This window comes from Podarcis liolepis (assembly GCF_965112155.1).
Source record: "Podarcis liolepis genome assembly, chromosome: 8".
NCBI lineage: Eukaryota > Metazoa > Chordata > Lepidosauria > Squamata > Lacertidae > Podarcis > Podarcis liolepis.
Genome location: NC_139560.1, coordinates 65,463,266 through 65,482,412, shown reverse-complemented (window position 1 = coordinate 65,482,412; position 19,147 = coordinate 65,463,266). Strand labels below are relative to the sequence as shown.

The window sequence follows — 19,147 nt, the reverse complement described above, 5'->3', positions numbered from 1 at the left end:
TGCAAGGCCAGGCCACTCTCTCCCCTGCCTGGCTCCCCATTTCTGCAGGCGGAAACACGAGTCTGGGCGTGTTTATCAGCGAGCGAGACCAGTGGGGTGGCTGCATAACGGTGGGTGACTTGAATGAGGACGAGCCTCCCTGTTAGCAAGGTGGTGGTGGGAGGAGGCAGGGACCACGGCGCCTTTTAAGCTCTCGAGTCAGATCCACAGCTATATCTGGGTTGGCATCGGGTGTGGCTGGAAGCAGGCTAGTTCACGTGAACAAAATGAGGAGGAGCTGGTCATACAACTGAACAAAACCCGCAAGGCCCTTTCTCATCCCAGCTACAATGCTCCAAATAATTTGGAATAAGAAGTTTTAAAAAAGCTGGTTCGGGGACCATAGCCAAATAAGCGCTTTGATTCTCTTTGCTCCTTGGATCAAAAGCAAGATACGAGGCAATGCACTGTTGTTGTTGTTTAGTCGTTTAGTCGTGTCCGACTCTTCGTGACCCCATGGACCAGAGCACGCCAGGCACTCCTGTCTTTCACTGCCTCCCGCAGTTTGGTCAAACTCATGCTGGTAGCTTTGAGAACACTGTCCAACCATCTCGTCCTCTGTCCTCCCCTTCTCCTTGTGCCCTCCATCTTTCCCAACATCAGGGTTTTTTCCAGGGAGTCTTCTCTTCTCATGAGGTGGCCAAAGTACTGGAGCCTCAGCTTCAGGATCTGTCCTTCCAGTGAGCACTCAGGGCTGATTTCCTTCAGAATGGAGAGGTTTGATCTTTTGCAGTCCATGGGACTCTCAAGAGTCTCCTCCAGCACCATAATTCAAAAGCATTCATTCTTCCGCGATCAGCCTTCTTTATGGTCCAGCTCTCACTTCCATACTTCCATACATCACTACTGGGGAAACCATAGCTTTAACTATACGGACCTTTGTTGGCAAGGTGATGTCTCTGCTTTTTAGGATGCTGTCTAGGTATCACGCATACCTTCAAAAAAAAAAAACCAAAAAAAAAAACACAAAACAAACAAATGATGAATTTCAGCCGGATAATTCATCATTAAAGGGTGAGGCTGCTTCCAGAACAAATGCATTCAGTCACCAGTCTCAAGAAGATCTTTTGCTCCGTCTGGAGCGTTTTACATGACCTGGGTTATCTAAACGGCTCACCCAGTATTTCCCTGAGGAGCGATTCAGCTATGTAGATGCATCAATATCGTTTGATTTGCAGTGCGATTCGTGGGTATAATTTTATTGCTGATGTTATGTTATTCACCGCCATGGTTTTTTTAATTTTAATTGATGATGATGGTGGTTGCAAATAAGGTCTCAGAAGGTATTGGGTTCATTTTTAAAGTCTTTTCTGAGGACGCAGCACTTCTTTCCTTCCCAGCCAATAAACACTGTTGCTAATCGGTGTCTTCTCTTTTCCCGTCCACGCCTTGCCCGGTGTTCTAGACTAGAGACAATGATGAGGTCAGCTTCCCATCTTCCAGGGAAGAGAGGATACATTTCAAGCTGGCAACGGAGCTGCTTTCGAGCAACATAATATCGGGAGGGGGTGACTCAGGGCTGCAGGCTGCCTTCTGCCAGATCGTCACTGGGAGGGGAACTCCGCCTTGTCCTCCCTCCCTCCCTCCCTGCAAAGAGGATGAAACGATCCAAGCCAGGGGGTAACAGTTTGGTATTTGCTCTCTTGCATATTTTGCTGCTGTGCCTGTGGAGGAAGGGAAGGCAGAGGGCGTGAATTGTATCACACCATATTCCTCGCAACGCAGCCTGAGTGGTTGGTTGCAGCAGCGCTTTATCTCAAACCTGCTATTAACAGAGGCAACGCGTTTCATTCTGTTTCTGTGTGCTCAGCAGACAGACAACAACAAAAGCAAGTGGCTAAACGGAGCAGCTTATTTTCCCCCTTTGTTTTCTAGCCAGCTAGAACTATAACTGTATCACGTTTCGATCTGGTCTGTGTGTTTACTCCGGGGGTGGGTCAGATCCACCGAATTTAATAGCGCTTATTCTCCATTCCCATAAAACTATCCACCTTACTGAACACAGTGGATCTTCCTTCCGAAGAAACAAGACAAGCGAAACTGCAAATCCAAGATTACGCTTGGGAGTGAAGCCTCGCTGAACATAAGTGTAATTGACCTTCAAATAAAATTGGGTGAAATTTAATGCTCCTCGTTACTACTTAAGAAGCCAATTACCAATTCTTATCCCTTGAGTATTCACTATTTTCAATTCTTGGTTATCATTTATAATATTTATTACCCGCCCTTCTCAAGGAAATCCCAGGACAAGTTACAACAAATAGAAAATGCAATTTTGTAGCAGATAAAAGTCCGTATAATCTTAAAACACATAAAGGTAAAAGTAAAGGGACCCCTGACCATTAGGTCCAGTCGTGGCTGACTATGGGGTTTCGGCGCTCATCTCGCTTTACTGGCCAAGGGAGCCGGCGTACAGCTTCTGGGTCATGTGGCCAGCATGACTAAGCCGCTTCTGGTGAACCAGAGCAGCGCATGGAAACACCGTTTACCTTCCCGCTGGAGCGGTACCTATTTATCTACTTGCACTTTGACGTGCTTTTGAACTGCTAGATTGGCAGGAGCAGGGACCGAGCAATGGGAGCTCACCCCGTCACAGGGATTCGAACCGCCGACACATACAAGCATTCTAAAATGGAATAGAGCAATATATAATTAAAAAGGCCTCGGTCCAGTATACCTGAAGGAACATCTCCACCCCTATCGTTCAGCCCGGACACTGAGATCCAGCGCCAAGGGCCTTCTGGCGGTTCCCTCATTGCGAGAAGTAAGGTTACAGGGAACCAGGCAGAGGGCCTTCTCGGTAGTGGCGCATGCCCTGTGGAACGCCCTCCCAGCAGATGTCAAAGCAATAAACAACTATTTTACTTTTAAAAGTCATCTGAAGGCAGCCCTCTTTAGGGAAGTTTTTAATGTTTGATGCTGTACTGTTTTTAATATTCAGTTGGAAGCCGCCCAGAGTGGCTGGGGAAACCCAGCCAGATGGGCGGGGTATAAATAATAAATTATTATTATTATTATTATTATTATAAAAGTGTCAGATATTCTGCTAAACTACCAGGCTGGGGTTTTTTGTTTTTTTGTTTGTTTTAAAAACACCCTTATATTCCTTTTGTAAGTGACACAACTCCCAGACTACAGGATTTCCAAAAAAATTGGAAGAAACTGAAATAAAAATAAAAGTATCAGTATTCAATTTTATTTTAGTCACAGACCAGCATAAGATTAAAAAACAACAACAAATAAACTGAACACATAAGACTTAAAACAGGTAAGGGATAAAAAAACCCCTAGTAATTAAAAGGTGATTATATCATGCATACTTTAAAAGATAGAAACAAGGACCAAAGATTAAAAGGTTATACCCAGATGTGTAGGGTATAAATAATAATAATAATAATAATAATAATAATAATAATAATAATAATTAGGAAGGGAGTGTGAAGGAGCACAGCTTCTGGGCCTTTTGGCTAAAATCAAGTGTAAAAATAAAAGTATTATCAAGAGACACCTACCGGTATGTACAACCTCATGTTTTCCATATTTGTGAGACAAGACTTTGCTGTTTTATTTGCAAAGCAAATCTTTAGACCTGAGCATAGAACTTTGTCAACAATATTCTTTATTCCTTCTCCAAGGAACAGAGTAATCCTGCCTTGCCTTATATAGCTCAATACAGCACTGTCAAATATTGATTATACAGACAGCATAGGATGCTCTCTGCTGCATATGAGCCAATTTTGGTCTATTATTGCAATACACACGTCTTCTGTTTGACATGTTTCCTCTAGATATATGAGGGAACCACAGAATAGCACTCCATGGATATTGTATTTTGCTGTGTCCAAATGTGCTGGGATTCCTGACAAACTGCCTTCCCAACACATGCACATGTAGGCAGAGGTTTTCCTGTAGGAGAAAGAAAGGGAGGGAGTGTCTGAAAGGGCGTTTAACCCCCTGCAGTCTGAAAGAGAGTTAAGCAAAAGCCGCACTCGTTTGTGTAGGTCGCCTCTTTAAAAAACTGGACTTTCCAGGCCTGTCATCTTGGTGGCGGCAAGGATCAGCCAAACCCAAAACTGCAGTCCTGGATTCACCACCACTCCCGAAAAGGCCTATTATATAATTAACAGTGCAACTTTGATGACACCCAGAGTTCTTGGCATCTGTCTGCCTCGAGAGGCAATGGAGTGTGCCTCTGGGGGTGAAGTCAAACCGCTGTGTTAGCAGCACCAAAGCGGCCTCCCTGGGGCGCAAGCCTGGGCAGCGTGAATGAAGGTCCTGGGCTGCCTAGCTAACACGACCCCCTTCTTGGCCTCGCTGATGTGGTCCAAAGGAAAGCAGAGCAACACGTTTGGCACCAGTTTGGCTGCAGGAATTGCTGGAAGGAGGCGTAGAAGGCGTCATCCAACCATCTTAGGAACTCCACTCCATATTTGTGTAGGGTTTGTGTAGGGTTTACTCCAGGGGTCAGCAAACTTTTTCAGCAGGGGGCCAGTCCACTGTCCCTCAGACCTTGTGGGGGCCAGACTATATTTTGGAAAAAAATAATAATAAATGAATTCCTATGCCCCACAAATAACCCAGAGAGGCATTTTAAATAAAAGGACACATTCTACTCATGTAAAAACATGCTGATTCCCAGACCGTCTGTGGGCCGGATTGAGAAGGCGATTGGGCTGGATCCGGCCCCCAGCCCTTAGTTCGCCTACCCATGGTTTACTCCTTAGCCTTTTCTTCTCCCAAAGATGTCTTGCAAGGCAGTGGAGGTTTAGGATCTGAGTTTTCCTTCTCCTAGAAGGGCTACCTTCCCAGGTTGACGAGCCCCGTCTGCCCCTCACTTCCTTCCGCGGCATGTGCAGAAACCGCCTTCTTGACTGTTGGACCCACTGATGGTCTTGTCTGCTCAATCTGCTGGAGCCGGTCTTCGCGTGCAGGGGATGTCCCTAACTGCGGGTTTCAAACCCATTGGCTACCTTCACCTAGTTTAGCTGGCCAGTCAAAGCCATTTCCTGGGGTGTGGCTATTGTCACGTGCTGACGGCTCCTAGGAGCTATAGGTAAGAACTGAGTGCAGGATGGGGACCAAAGGCGGACAAACTACCCCAGAAGGAGCACAACGTGTCCCCCACCAGAGGTACAACCCCTCCCCGAACACCCTATACTCCCAACACTCACAGTATTCCTAATCCAGGGGTCTGCAACCTGCGGCTCCGGAGCCACACGTGGCTCTTTTACACCTTTGCCGTGGCTCCGGGGCGGATACTAGCGAGGGGAGGAGGTGCATTGTGCGCCCCGACACTCCCCACTGTGGTGGGCGCTGTACTGGCTGTGATGTCGCATGGGGGCGGTGCGTGCGTTAGTCACGCACCGTCCCAACGTCACCTTCCCGCCCGCTGTCAGATCAGAGGACAGCGGCGCGCATGCTTTAAATGTCACAATGGTTTTGCGGCTCCCAGGTGTTTTTTTTCTTCGGAAACGGGTCCAAGTGGCTCTTTTTGTCTTAAAGGTTGCAGACCCCTGTCTAAGCCAATGCAGCTGTAGGAGGTGGGTTTAATTTTCCGAAGGCCGTCAGCAGAGTCACATTTAAAAGATCCTAATTTCCTCCCTATTTCTGGGGGAACTGATTGGAAATGGAATGTGCTCTTAAAAGGAAACAAACACTACTTCCATACAGTATATATGTTGAGAAGATGCACCATCATATTCCTCATTGTTCTCAAATAAGATATTTCACTGGGTCTTACTGATTCATCTTGTATATGTAATTTAAACTAATATTGTTTCGCCACTGCACATTTTTAGAATTCTGTTGGGCAATAAATCTTCATGGTTCACAATTTTTGTCCCACTTTCCTTTTTCGAGATCTCCTTTTACTTCCACAGAGACATCCCTCCTTCCTTCATTGAAACTCTTCCCACAGCTCTGAGGCTCAGTCTGGCCATACAGACCATCAGATTCCACCTTCTGCAGTTTCCTAGGCAACCAGCCTAGTCTTGGAAACAAGCTGCATTTAAAACAGGATCTCTGCCACACAGCACCCTGTAACCTTTTCATTCTTGGCTGCATTCTTCCCTTGCTTAAAAGCAGAGAATATGAAGACTAGCTGCTATGCCAAGAATATAGAATTGTCTTATTTCTCACATACATTGAAAAAAAGACATCTCTTTGAAAGTTGGCTTAAAATCAACTTGCAGACCAAATTAATTTTGCTGTCTTTTCCTCGTCACACACATGGCTGCAATCTTCAAATACCAGGCACAAAAGTGATTGTGTAAAGTCCTTGTACTATCAGCTTTATCCAGGTCAGTCAGAACTGACAGATTCTCCGGACATATATCATAAAAGTGGTTTATGACTTAAGTAATAGCAGTAAAGTGGTAGCTCTGGATGCAAACAGGATCCATTCTGCAGCCCTGTTCACATCCTGAAGTGAACGCAACCCACGTCCGTGTGTCTACGTGGGTTGCGATTCGCTGCTTCCACACATGCACGTGACGTCATTTTGACCATCTGCACATGCGCGAGCAGTGAAACCCAGAAGTAATGTGCTCCGTTACTTCCGGGTCGCTGTGGAGCGCATAGCTGTCAACCTTCCCTTTCCCCCCGGGAAATTCCCTTATTCCAGTGCCGTTTCCCACTACTTCCCGCTGCTATCCCGGATTGTTAGATATCGCGTAGACTGTCCCTGGAACAGGTGAGGCTGCTGATCCCTTACTTTCGAGGCTGCTGATCCCTTATTTTCAAATCTGAAAGTTGACAGCTATGGCGGAGCGCAACCCAAAAATACTCATCCCGAAACTATTTCAACCTGAGGTATGACTGTATTACATATGCTGCAACTCCTTGAGAGGTCCAGAGGGTGGCAACACGAGAACAGGGCCTTCTCTGCAGTGGCTCCCGATCTGTGGAATGCTCTCCCCAGGGAAGTTCGCCTGGTGCCTTCATTATACACCTTTAGGCGCCAAGCAAAAACATTTCTTTTTAACCAGTTCTTTGGCTTACCTGATGGATATCCTATACCCTTTTAAAATGTCTCTCTCTCTGTGTGTGTGTGTGTTTGTGTTATTGTTCTTATTTTGATTTTATATATCATAATCTTTTCTGTGAACCGCCCTGAGACCTCTGGGTATAGGGCGGTAGATAAATTCAATAAAATAAATAAAAAACCCTGTACTGTACCTACTTACCTGGGAGCAAGCCTTACTGAAGTCAGCATGACTTGTCTCTGATAGGATAGTGCCATTAGCACTTTATTTCCTTTCTATAGGTTATCTTAGTACCCCTTACAACAGCACTGATCGCCAGTTGGAGGAAGGGAGGAACAGGTGCTGAATTCAAAGCAGTCCCCCATTCCCCTCTCCTGACCACAAAACAGGTGACCAGTACATCAAAGATGGCAACAGTCATCATCTGTTGATGGGTGGGTACCGCAAGTGCTGTAACATGTGTAGCCTCCTGATTCTTTCGGTTTAGACAATGACCTCTCTGTAGAAATCTGTTCATGCACAAGACCGAGAAATGTGGCAAGAGTACAACAGCAAGAACTGGTGGGGCTAAGCCAGGGGTCAGCAAACTTATTCTGTCCCTCAGACCTTGGGGGGGGGGGGCTGGACTATATATATTTTTTTTGGGGGGGAATGAATTCCTATGCCCCACAAATAAACCAGAGGTGCATTTTAAATAAAAGCACGCCTTCTACTCATGTAAAAACACGCTGATTCCCGGATCATCCACGGGCTGGATTTAGAAGGTGATTGGGCCGGATCCGGCCCCCAGGCCTTAGTTTGCTACAAGGGTGGCAAGGATAGCCTCCCAAACTTTCTTTTCTAGAATTGAAGTCCACTTCCACTTGGTGTGAAGTTCCAGCAAGCCAGGATGAAAAAAGCACTGAGGACTTATGGGGTCTTTGCTTATGGGGTCTTTGCAAGCAGAGCACAGTGAGAGCAAACAGGCACTGTACATACAGCAGGCAGCAGAATCTCAAAAAACAATGGACTCCCCCCCCCACTGGACTTCAGCTACTAATTTGCATCCCTCCATTCAAATTGCTCTGCTTCCTTCCCCCAAAGTCCGAAGAGTGACCTTCTCCATGCTCTGCTGAGTATCTCATGCTCAAACCTGAGTTCTCCAGCCATAAGGAGACCAACCCAGCTTAACAGGAATTTTCAGTCAGTAGCTATTAAACTATGTAAATTGCTTTCAACATTTTCCCCTGCGAGGAAAACACGTAGCTGTTTTGGTTTAGTGGCTGGGTCCCCAACTTGGTGCCTGTGGGCAGTGCTTTTCTTCTAGAAAAAAGGGGTGCCGGTATTGAGTACCATTTAGTACCCCCATGTGGGGGGAAAACACGGCCTGTGGGCACTATGGAACACTCAAATACTCTCCTAGTGTCCCTCGAGACTCCTTGTGCTTTCAAATTTTTAGTTTTGTTTAAAATGAGCTCTCCCTGCTTTTGTTGTTGTTTTTGGTTGGGTCTGTGAGAGGTTTTTTTGTGTGGGAAGTGGCTTCCTTTTGTCAGCTTTATTTATTAGGGGGAGTGTTGATGTTTTGCATGGTGTTTTGTGTTTTTGGGAGTGGGGTTTCCCCAGGTTTTTACTTCTGTGAAATAGGTATTTTGTGGTGTCCTTGAGTTTCTTAGAAGAAGAAGAGTTTGGATTTGATATCCCGCTTTATCACTACCCGAAGGAGTCTCAAAGTGGCTAACATTCTCCTTTCCCTTCCTCCCCCACAACAAACACTCTGTGAGGTGAGTGGGGCTGAGAGACTTCAGAGAAGTGTGACTGGCCCAAGGTCACCCAGCAGCTGCATGTGGAGGAGCGGAGACGCGAACCCGGTTCCCCAGATTACGAGTCCACCGCTCTTAACCACTACACCAAACTGGCTTCCACTTCTTAGACTTCCAAATGTGCCCCTGGACATGAAAAGGGCTGGTGACCTCTAGTTTGGACCACCAGCCAGCTTGAAGAGCACCCACAACTCAGGAGTTTACACCCTGTTCTGCAGAGTAGCTTGTTCCCCTCCCATTCTGCTAGACATCTCACACATGCAAGCTCTGTTTATTTTCTCTGCACAAACGTACACGAAGGCACATCCCTGCAATTAAAAAGAAAAAGACACAGTGAACAAGGTGAATTTCTGAATCATGGCAAATCTCAAAACCACAGCCACTAGAAAAAGGAGGATCGAGATTGCAGAAATAACTGTTGCCTATTTCTGTTAAGTCTGTGAAGTGCCAATTTTACAGGATTGTTCTTTCAAGCAAGGGTACATCTTTAAATAGACACGTTTCCCCTTTAAATTCAGCACACAGGAACAGAGAAAATGTTGAATCAGCAACTCCTGGGTGCCTCATTAATATTTATAACAGACAAGAGACCCCAGACAGGAATAAGAAATATCCTCCATCTAGTGGTCAGATGAGACATCACTCCTCTAGGTCTCTGGTGCCTGTCTGACATTTACACTCTGAGATGTTCCACATAACCAAATGATTTGTTGCAGATCTCTCCTCCCGCCGTTTTTTTTCAGGAAAGGAAGCAAAGCAGTGGGCGCGTAAGCAAACAGATTATAAAAAGGTAAAGGTAAAGGGACCCCTGGCCATTAGGTCGTCGTTGCCGACTCTGGGGTTGCGGCACTCATCTCGCTTTATTGGCTGAGAGAGCCGGCATACAGCTTCTGGGTCATGTGGCCAGCATGACTAAGCCGCTCCTGGCGAACCAGAGCAGCGCATGGAAACACCGTTTACCTTCCCACCAGAATGGTACCTATTTATCTACTTGCACTTTGATGTGCTTTTGAACTGCTAGGTTGGCAGGAGCAGGGACCGAGCAACGGGAGCTCACCCCATCGCGGGGATTCGAACTGCTAACCTTCTGATCAGCAAGTTCTAGGCTCTGTGGTTTAACCCACAGTGCCACCCGTGTCCAAAACAGATTTTATATATATAATCAATTTCATCCTCACATCAACCCTGTGTGGCAGGTTAGGCTGCAAGGTGGTCTGAACTACAGCATGGATAACCTAAGAAGTCTTAAAAAGTGAGCCATATTTTGCTAGTTTTGCTTTGGTGGGCGATAGCTAATTAAAAAAAGGGAGGGGGACCATTCTTTGTGAAAAGCTACTGCCAAGTTACCAGATTAAAGCTGTTATCCTATGCAAATTTTCCAGGAAGTGAGTCTCACTGAACCCAGAACAACTTACTTCCTTGTAAGATCTGAAATCCCGTGCACACTTCCAGCTCACACCTATGAAGTGGATTGTGTAACAAGGCTTAGGTGTATTCTAACTATGTATAGGAAAGGGCTGTATTTGCACACAGGGGCTTTGCACTTACTAGGGAGTAATCCCATTGAACTGCCATTGAGCTTCTCAGTAAAACAGACTTAGGACAAACTGAAAAACCACAATAGGGTAATACCCTATTAGGGCCAGCCAGAATGTCATAAAGTTGTGAGCAGTCTTTTGTGTTCTCCAGTACTTTTCCTTCAGCTCATGAGATGAGTCATTAGGCTTAGGGTTGTTGTTGTTTTAACTGGACCAACATGACTACCTGTACTTTTTGTGTAATTAGAACTCTGCTGCAAAACACCTTTGGAGATGATGATGATAATGATGTTAATTTATTACTTATACACCGCCCATCTGACTGGGTTGCCCCAGCCACTCTGGGCGGCTTCCAACAGAATATAAAAACTTAACAAAACACCAGACATTTAAAACTTCCCATACAGGGTTATGTTCAGATGATCTCATTGCATAAAATAATGCAGTGCACACACCCCACAGCAAGCACACTCAGAACCACAGCTTAGACCTTGCTGTGAACATTTAACTACTGGATTTGCATCTAGTCCAGACACTTAGGAAATCTATGATCTCATCTTCATTTTCTGCTCAGCAGGTATATCCTGGAAAGAGAGTTATATGCAACTCAAAGCTTGCACCTGGATTTTAGCAAGTCCATAAAGCCTATGACACAAACACACTTTCTTCCCTTGTTTTTGGAGACCTCGCATGGCTGCAAACCTCACCCCCCCCGCCCCACTGGAAATAATAATAGTAATATTTTTATTATTCGTACCCCGCCCATCTGACTGAGTAGCCCAAGCCATTCTGGGTGGCTTCCAACACATAACAATCTGACCCGCCACAATAACTTTAAAATACAGTGGTACCTCGGGTTACATACGCTTCAGGTTACATACGCTTCAGGTTACAGACTCCACTAACCCAGAAATATTAACTCGGGTTAAGAACTTTGCTTCAGGATGAGAACAGAAATCGTGCTCTGGTGGCGCGGCGGCTGCAGGAGGCCCCATTAGCTAAAGTGGTGCTTCAGGTTAAGAACGGACCTCCGGAACAAATTAAGTACTTAACCTGAGGTACCACTGTAAACAACTTTTATCAAATAAAGCAGGGATGCACAACCTGCAGCCCTCCAGATGTTTCTGGGCTATAACTCCCATCAGCCCCAGCCAGTGACCAGGGGTGATGGGAGATGTAGTCCAATAACATCTGGAGGGTGTCAGGTTGTGTACCCCTGAAATAAAGCAATATTCAATAATCCAGTGCTTTTTTCTGGGTGGGACAGACGGACACAGGGGTACGCATACCCCTAAACATTTTATGAATCTTTGTACTTTTGCCCATGTACTGTATTTGAACTATAAAATGGTGATTTTTCTGGAGTCAAAATTAGAGTACCCCTGAACTTTTTTGTGTGTGAAAAAAAGCACTGCAATAATCCATTAGGATATAATAGTAAACAGTCAGTGCCAGATTTATGTATAAGCTAAACAAGCTATAGGTTAGGGCCCCACAAAAATTTGAAGGAAAAGAAAACTGGATGTACGTTTCCAAAATATAAGATAAAAAACAAAATAAAACCTACATACAGCGTTTTGTGTTGTGTATGGACCTATTAGGTCCATAAATTACCATATAGCATATATACAATACCAAAAACAGCGACAACTTGTTGTTGACAAAGGACAGCTGGACATATAAAGGGCCCCATTGCCTTCAGTAGCTTAGGGCCGCATCAAACCTAAATCCAGCCCTGTAAACAGTGAATACTTTTTAGCTCCCATTATCCTGGCCTTCCGACAAAAGGAAAGGAGGTTGGGCTTGATCTCCTCTCTAAAACCAGCCGCCCTTCAGCGCCGTCTGAACGGGCACACACACATATATAAAAGGGGAGTCGAGCCCAACTTGGCCGCCTTTGACAAACTGAAAGTGAAAAGCCTGCCGGAAGGGCTCGGGGATCGCTTGCTTTGGCCTGCCGCTGCCGCCGGCGGCTGAACTGCAGCAATGGAGGAGCTGCCGGAACCGGGCGAAGAGGCCGCCGAGCCGGTCTCGGCTATGGGGGCGGCGGGCGAGCGGATCTCGGTGCACAACTTCTGCGGGCGCCTGTCGGAGCAGCTGGTGCACTTCCACGCCATGCGCCTGCGGGACTCGCTCTTCCTCTGGGTCGGGGAAGAGCCCAAACTCGGCAACCTGGCCGTGGCCATGTGCACCCCGCGCGTGAGTCCTCTCTCTCGGGTGCTCTGAACCCCGGTGTTGGAGGAGTGGGGGGGGACCGGGGGAGACGAGGAGGATGCGTTGCTTGCAACTTCACATCTCCCCGTCGCGGATCGGTGGCGCATGCACAAAAGACTTGAGGAATGGAGGTTACCCCCCCCCCCCCTTTTATTGTCCATTCCGGGTCGCCCAGCCACTGCCGCACTGTCCTTTTTCTCTCGGCAGGTCAAGATGAGTAGGTGACAGCAAAGGTTGCAAGGTTTTTAGCTGGGGCAAACGGAATCAGATCCACTCTTTGACTATGGATTCAAACCCCTAAAATGTGCTTTATATAATGTGACTTTTCATTTCTGTTCTTTGTATATCGCATTGTTTTATTGCTATGGCTGATGCAATTAAATATTAGTTCGTTTCTTCGTTCCCACGTCCCGCCGTCGTACCACTGGCCTCCCTCTTTGCAGGCTGGAAACGGAAAGAGAGCCATGGTGCTACTCGATTTGGAGAGGACGTGCGCGGAGAAAAGCTTTCCCGGGCTCAAATCGGGCTTCTTCTCCCTCTCCCCGGAGAAGCATGCAGAGGCTTTGGTGATGATGATGTCCACAACCATCCTATTCTCCGAATAGGATCGGTTAATGGGAGTGTTTTAAGATCGGGAAAGCGCAGCTGCTGACACATTAGACATTTAAAGCAGATGACTCTTCCACGCACCGCAAAGGACCCTGGGAGCTGTAGTTTACCGTTGCAGAAGGAAAATTCCTAGCACTGTTACCAAACAAGAGAGCGCAGCACAGTTAACAAACTATAGTGTTCCCAGGATCCTTTGGGGAAAGGCAGGTGCTGTAAATGCATGGAGTGTTTGCAAATTTATTAAGGTATAAGTTTTCTTGGTTCATGGTCCACTTCATCACACACAAACACAGTGCTTCTTTGCAAAAATTTTTAAAAAATGTTTAGGGGTACTCTCATTTTCCTACTCATATTGAAACACTGTCCCTCAATGAGACCAAACTTAGATTCACAAGATGTTTAAGGGTATGCCATGACCCAAGCCCCTCTTGTGCTCTCTCTCTCTCTCGTATCTTTACGAGATAAGAAGAGAGTCACTTCTGGAGGATGGAGAAAAACTCACCACACTTTTTTGCTTTCTTTCCAGGACTCCATTCCAGCATCTACCTTACTCTTTGGTGACTCCTCCAACAGCACCTCCAATTCACTAGCCCAAAAATTAGGTATGTAATTGTGTGCACCTTTAAACCTGCCGCACGGTGCCGTGGTCTGGCTGGATTCAGAGGACTGGTGGGAGGCACCAGCTGGGGAACCCACCAGGGGAAAAAGGTTTAGAGCCTGGAGATTGGTGGTGGGTCAGAGGGAGAAGACTGGGAGCAGGAGGAAGTGTTGGAAGCTGAAAAGGTAACAGGGCTTAGTGAGCTGGGAGAGTCTGAGGCAGAGAGAAGTCCACAATCAGAGGCAGAGGCGGAAGCAGGACAGGAGGGAGGCCGAGAGGCAAAGATGAGTCTGGCTGGAGAAGATTCATGTGTCTCCCCCTCCTGCAGTAACCAGCTCCGCTCTCTCTCCCCTGCCCCCGGTCCACCAGAACCAGGAGTGGCACGAAGAAGGAGAAGTTAGCTTCACGCAGGCACAGTCTCAGATTGCTTGGGAAGGACCTGGGTAGGGCTGTGGAAGGGGGGGGACCTTTAATCTCTGCCCTTCCGAGAAGAGTTGTTGTGCTCATTAGGCCTGGCATTCCTGAGCAGACCGTGCATCCTTGAATAAAGAGTTAACTCCACTTACTCAGTGTGATTTATTGCAGGCCTGCCCCTGACACATGAGCAGGGAGCTGCAGGCGTGGAGGTCAAATGTGCCCCCCCCCGGCCTCCCTAGGGACTCTTCCCAGGCATGCACTCTCTGCCTAGGTCTCACCCTTCACCAGCCCTGCTTTGCATCTGCCTTGAGTATATTTGTCTGGTTGCAATGGGTCCTTGGACTCTGGTTGTGCTGCTTGCTTGCCTAGATGGAGAATATAGAGGGGTATGTGTTGAAATGATTTTACTGTCCAAAGCTTAACATTTATATCCATTGCTCCATCCACTTTAGGGACGCGGGTGGCGCTGTAGGTTAAACCACAGAGCCTAGCACTTGCCGATCAGAAGGTCGGTGGTTCGAATCCCCACGACGGGGTGAGCTCCCGTTGCTCGGTCCCTGCTCCTGCCAACCTAGCAGTTTGAAAGCACATCAAAGTGCAAGTAGATAAATAGGAACCGCTCTGGCGGGAAGGTAAACGGCGTTGCTCTGGTTCGCCAGAAGCGGCTTAGTCATGCTGGCCACATGACCCAGAAGCTGTACGCCGGCTCCCTCGGCCAATAAAGCGAGATGAGCGCCACAACCCCAGAGTCGGCCACGACTGGACCTAATGGTCAGGGGTCCCTTTACCTTTGCCATCCACTTTTGGCATGAGGATTTGGCCCCCAGAAGGGATTGTGGCCCTCAGGTGGAAAACGGCTCCCTGCTCTTCCTGTAGTACATTTGAAGAGAAATAAGCCTATGGCAGTGTACGCTCTTTTTAAAACATCATATTCATTCTGAGTTATGCAGATAGTTTGGGGTGTATGGGGTGTTAGGGGAAGGGAGGGGTAGTACCTCTGGTGGGGGACACGTCATACTCCTTCTGGGGTAGTTTGCCCACCTTTGTCCCCATCCTGCACTCAGCTCTCACCCGTGGCTCCGAGAAGCTGTCAGCATGCGACAGTGGACACACCCAGGAAATGGCTTTGACTGTCCAGCTAAACCTGGTGAGGGCAGCTGATGGATCTCAAACCTTTGGCGAGTTAGGGGCTTTCCCTGCATGCAAAGACAGGCTCCTGCAAATTGAGTGGATGAGACCAATATTGTGTCCCAACGGTCAAGAAGGCAGTTTCTGCACGTGCTGTAGAGGGAAGCGAGGGGCAGATCCACCTGGGAAGGTAGCCATCTAGGAGAAGGAAAACTCTTGATCCTAAACCTCTGCTGCCTTGCAAGACATCTTTGGGAGAAGAAAAGGTTAAGGAGGAAACCCTACCCAAATTGGGAGTGGAGTCCCTAAGATGGTTGGATGGCGCCCTGCACGCCTCCTTCCAGCAACTCTTGCAGCCAAGCTGGTGCCAAACGTATTGTTCTTCTCTCCTTTGGACCACATCAGTGAGGACAAGAGAGGAGTCTTGTCTTCTGGGCAGCCCAAGCCCTCCATATACACCACCCTGGCTTGCACCCCAGGGAAGTCACTTTGGTGTTGCTAACACAGCAGTTTGACCTCACCTCTTGAGACAGAAGGATGCCAGGTAGCTTACTTCAGATGCCATTAGGTTATTTTCTCTCCTCCCCTTAATCAATTGCTGACCCTCCTGTGGGATTTGAACTGCTCTGGTCCATGGGGTCACAAAGAGTCGGACACGACTAAACAAAAAAAATAATGTATTTTTCATTACTGCTGCAGCATTAGCTCCTTCATTTTTTTGCTCAGTCTTTGCACCTGTTTTTCTTTCAGCCAGCAAGACGAAAAAGCAGATTTTTGTCAGCTATAATATTCAAAATACAGACAGCAGCTTCACGCTACTTGTGGAAAACCGAATCAAGGAGGAAATGGCAATATTTCCAGACAAGTTTTAGCTTTGCATCATTGTGGCCTGCCTGCATTTTTGTTTCTGTGTTTTTTGTTTGTTTGTTTTTAAAATAATGAATGGGATGACATGCTTTTTTTCTGTCACTGAGTGAACTTTTGTAGACATGCATTTGCTTTTTGTATAAGCCCTAGAAGCTGTAAAGTTTGGCTGAGGGTGCCATCTACTGGATGTGCTGGAAATTACACACATAACACAATCTCTGTTTTCTTCCCACTATGGCTTCCTTCTCGCTTCTAGTGTATTATGAGGCTAACTTGTTCCAGGACAGTACCACTTCAACCATGGGGGACTCAGGAAACCCAGTTATCTTGAGAAAAACAAATCCCTACCTATCAAAAACCACATGGCAAGGAGAAGGGCTGACTGCCAGTTTCCTTTGTGCAAGGAGGTACTGCATTTTATTGTAGGGAGAACGTTAAATCATGTGAGCCACCCCTGCAGTCTTAAATGGTATGGCCTATAACAGGTTTACTGCTTCATCTGCATTTGTTGCAGTCGAGAAACAGCCCTGTCTTAATAGGGAAGGAGTAAATATATTGAGTTGCATCTGTAAGAGGAAGTACTGCTGGCATGAATCTAGTGGAGTCATTTAGTGCTTCTTGCTGTGATTCTGTTAACAAGTTCCCTATTCTTTGTGGGTTTTGTTTTGTTTTTAAATGAGAGGGTGGTAATCTTGCTTTCCCACAAGAACAACAGGAATAAACTATTGGAGCTACTACGGCATCTGGGCATTAATAAAATGAAGTCCATAGGCACCAGGTGTAGGAGGCCTTGTGTGCCAGAACACCCACAATTTTGGGGGGTGGGTGTGCTTAGCACCTCATATGCAATGCACCTTAGCACCTCATACGCGGGTTCTGGTTTCTTTTTCTTTTTTAAAATCATGTTTATTGATTTCCTAATAAGAAACATCCAATTAATATATCCAATCATAATACTTCAATTACAATAAAAAACTAAAATAAAAAAGACCAAATTATAATCCAAATTATAATTATTAATTTTGTGGAGCTTCCCACGGTCTGGATCTCTGAAGCAAATCTCCACATCTTAGTCCTTCTTCTTGTTTTTTTCCATATTTTCCACACCTCGATTTTAACGCTTCATAATTCTTTGTTCCTGCAAGTTCCAGTTTCTACCGGAAGTCACGTCGGAGCCCCAACATGACCTCCCAGAGGAATTCAGAGACTCTGCCAGGCCTCTGAATGCGACTTCTGGTAGAAACTGGAAGTCATTTTGGAGGCCTCACAAGACCTCGGACATAACCTCTGAGAGACCCTGCAAGGCCTTGTAAGTGATGCTGCGCCACCACGTAATGCCATGACGTGACGACGCATCACAGGCGCCACTGGGGCCCAAGTCAGTGCCCCTGACAAAGGTAAATCTGAAGCATGTATTTGGAGAGACGCTTCAAATGCACCTCCAACCTAGTGGCCTGTAGTTGGACTACAACTTCCACCAGCTGCTGCCATTATAGCCAGTGGCCAAGGATGGTGGGAACTGTAGTCCCAGCTACAGCTAGAGGTCAGCAGCTTGAGGGGGGAAGGTTGCTTTAAACAAATGAATAATGCAAGAACTTCCAAACGGGAAGTTCTCCTATGTGAGCATGGATGCATGTGGAGAGCTTAATGAGATACTAGTCATGAAGACTAATCCTCTCCCGGTTTGAAAAGTTTAACAGGTTGGCGTTTTGCAGGGATGGCAGTGCCTTGTCGCTCATCTTTGATGGGAACATGAGAAGTTGCCTTAATGCCCGATTCAAGCCGTGGGGCCAATCTAGCTCAGTATTGTGTTCAGTGCCTGGCTGTGGTACTGTAGGTTCTGAGACTAGATCCCTTTCCCAGACATATCCCTGAAATTCTGGAGACTGGATCAGGATTGCATGTACACTGATGGGATGGATCCAGTGGAGAGCAGGTCTTACTGTGTGACATGATTTTTAATGTTTTAACACGCTTTTATGGATGCCTATATGCTGCCTTGGGTGGAACGTGGGTGGTGCTGTGGGTTAAACCACTGAGCCTAGGACTTGCCGATCAGAAGGTTGGCGGTTCGAATCCCTGCGACGGGGTGAGCTCCCGTTGCTCGGTCCCAGCTCCTGCCCACCTAGCAGTTCGAAAGCACGTCAAAGTGCAAGTAGATAAATAGGTACCACTCCGGTGGGAAGGTAAATGGCATTTCCGTGTGCTGCTCTGGTTCTCCAGAAGCAGCTTAGTCCTGCTGGCCACATGACCCGGAAGCTGTATGCCGGCTCCCTCAGCCAATAAAGCAAGATGAGCGCCACAACCCCAGAGTCGGTCACGACTGGACCTAATGGTCAGGGGTCCATTTACCTTTACCTATAAGCTGCCTTGACACTAGACACAGGTATATTTAAATATTTCAGTTAAAAATAATAATAATCAGGTACCTGCCTAAAGGAGCTCTTGAGCAGAGGGGTTGATAGTGTACTACTGGCAAGACAGACGAGTGTGTGGTTTTGTTTTTTTCTAATGGGGCAATGTCTTTTATTCCTGTTCGTTTACATACAAAGCTGTTCAGCAGGTACAACGAATGTGACATCATGCAGACATTTAGCTTTTAGGACGGTTCTTCAGTAGTTGACTTTTAAGCTGGGCTATGAAGCACCACCAAACCACCCGAGATTTATTTTAATTAAAAAAAAAGAACAACTGTAGAGTAACAACGATTAGTTAGTAGAATTTCATCACATTGAGGGGAAGGGGAAGGAAATCTCACCCACTGCAGACATAAGCACACGACTCCATTCTCAAGAAAATGTTTTCACACAGTACATTTAAAAATGAGGTTTTGATAACATTTTTAAAGAAATTAAGTGTGGAAGATCTGCCACGCTTAACTGGTTTCTTTCTGTCCCAGCTACAGATGCAACTTGACATCACATTCAGAATTCATTATAATGGCAATTTGGTGAT

General features: G+C 46.6%; 2 protein-coding genes and 1 long non-coding RNA gene across 4 annotated transcripts in view; 2 read left to right on the top strand and 1 right to left on the bottom strand.

Moving 5' to 3' along the window:
* LOC310714528 overlaps positions 1–19,147 on the top strand; it is a 332,545-nt gene that overhangs the window by 84,126 nt on the left and 229,272 nt on the right. The gene's annotated exons all lie outside the window — the stretch shown is intronic.
* Positions 7,932–19,147, bottom strand: part of SLC22A23 (solute carrier family 22 member 23) — a 105,142-nt gene continuing 93,926 nt past the window's right edge. For both annotated transcript variants that reach the window (XM_083519328.1, XM_083519329.1), the window contains one exon: positions 7,932–9,129. In XM_083519328.1, coding sequence (XP_083375454.1) covers positions 9,093–9,129 — 37 coding nt within the window. In that variant the 3' untranslated portion in view covers positions 7,932–9,092. The remainder of the gene's footprint in view (positions 9,130–19,147) is intronic.
* On the top strand, positions 12,308–16,934 carry PSMG4 (proteasome assembly chaperone 4). Its single transcript, XM_083519791.1, has 3 exons — positions 12,308–12,558; positions 13,709–13,784; positions 16,076–16,934. Exons 1-3 carry the CDS (start codon positions 12,346–12,348, stop codon positions 16,195–16,197), a joined length of 411 nt encoding a protein of 136 aa, XP_083375917.1. The 5' UTR covers positions 12,308–12,345; the 3' UTR covers positions 16,198–16,934.

Excerpts from the sequence above, each read along its gene's own strand:
- PSMG4 (XM_083519791.1), top strand. The coding sequence starts at position 12,346 with ATGGAGGAGCTGCCGGAACCGGGCGAAGAGGCCGCCGAGCCGGTCTCG. Across the intron at positions 12,559-13,708 it reads TGGCCATGTGCACCCCGCGC|GACTCCATTCCAGCATCTAC; the intron begins GTGAGTCCTCTC and ends CTTTCTTTCCAG. Across the intron at positions 13,785-16,075 it reads TTCACTAGCCCAAAAATTAG|CCAGCAAGACGAAAAAGCAG; the intron begins GTATGTAATTGT and ends TTTTTCTTTCAG.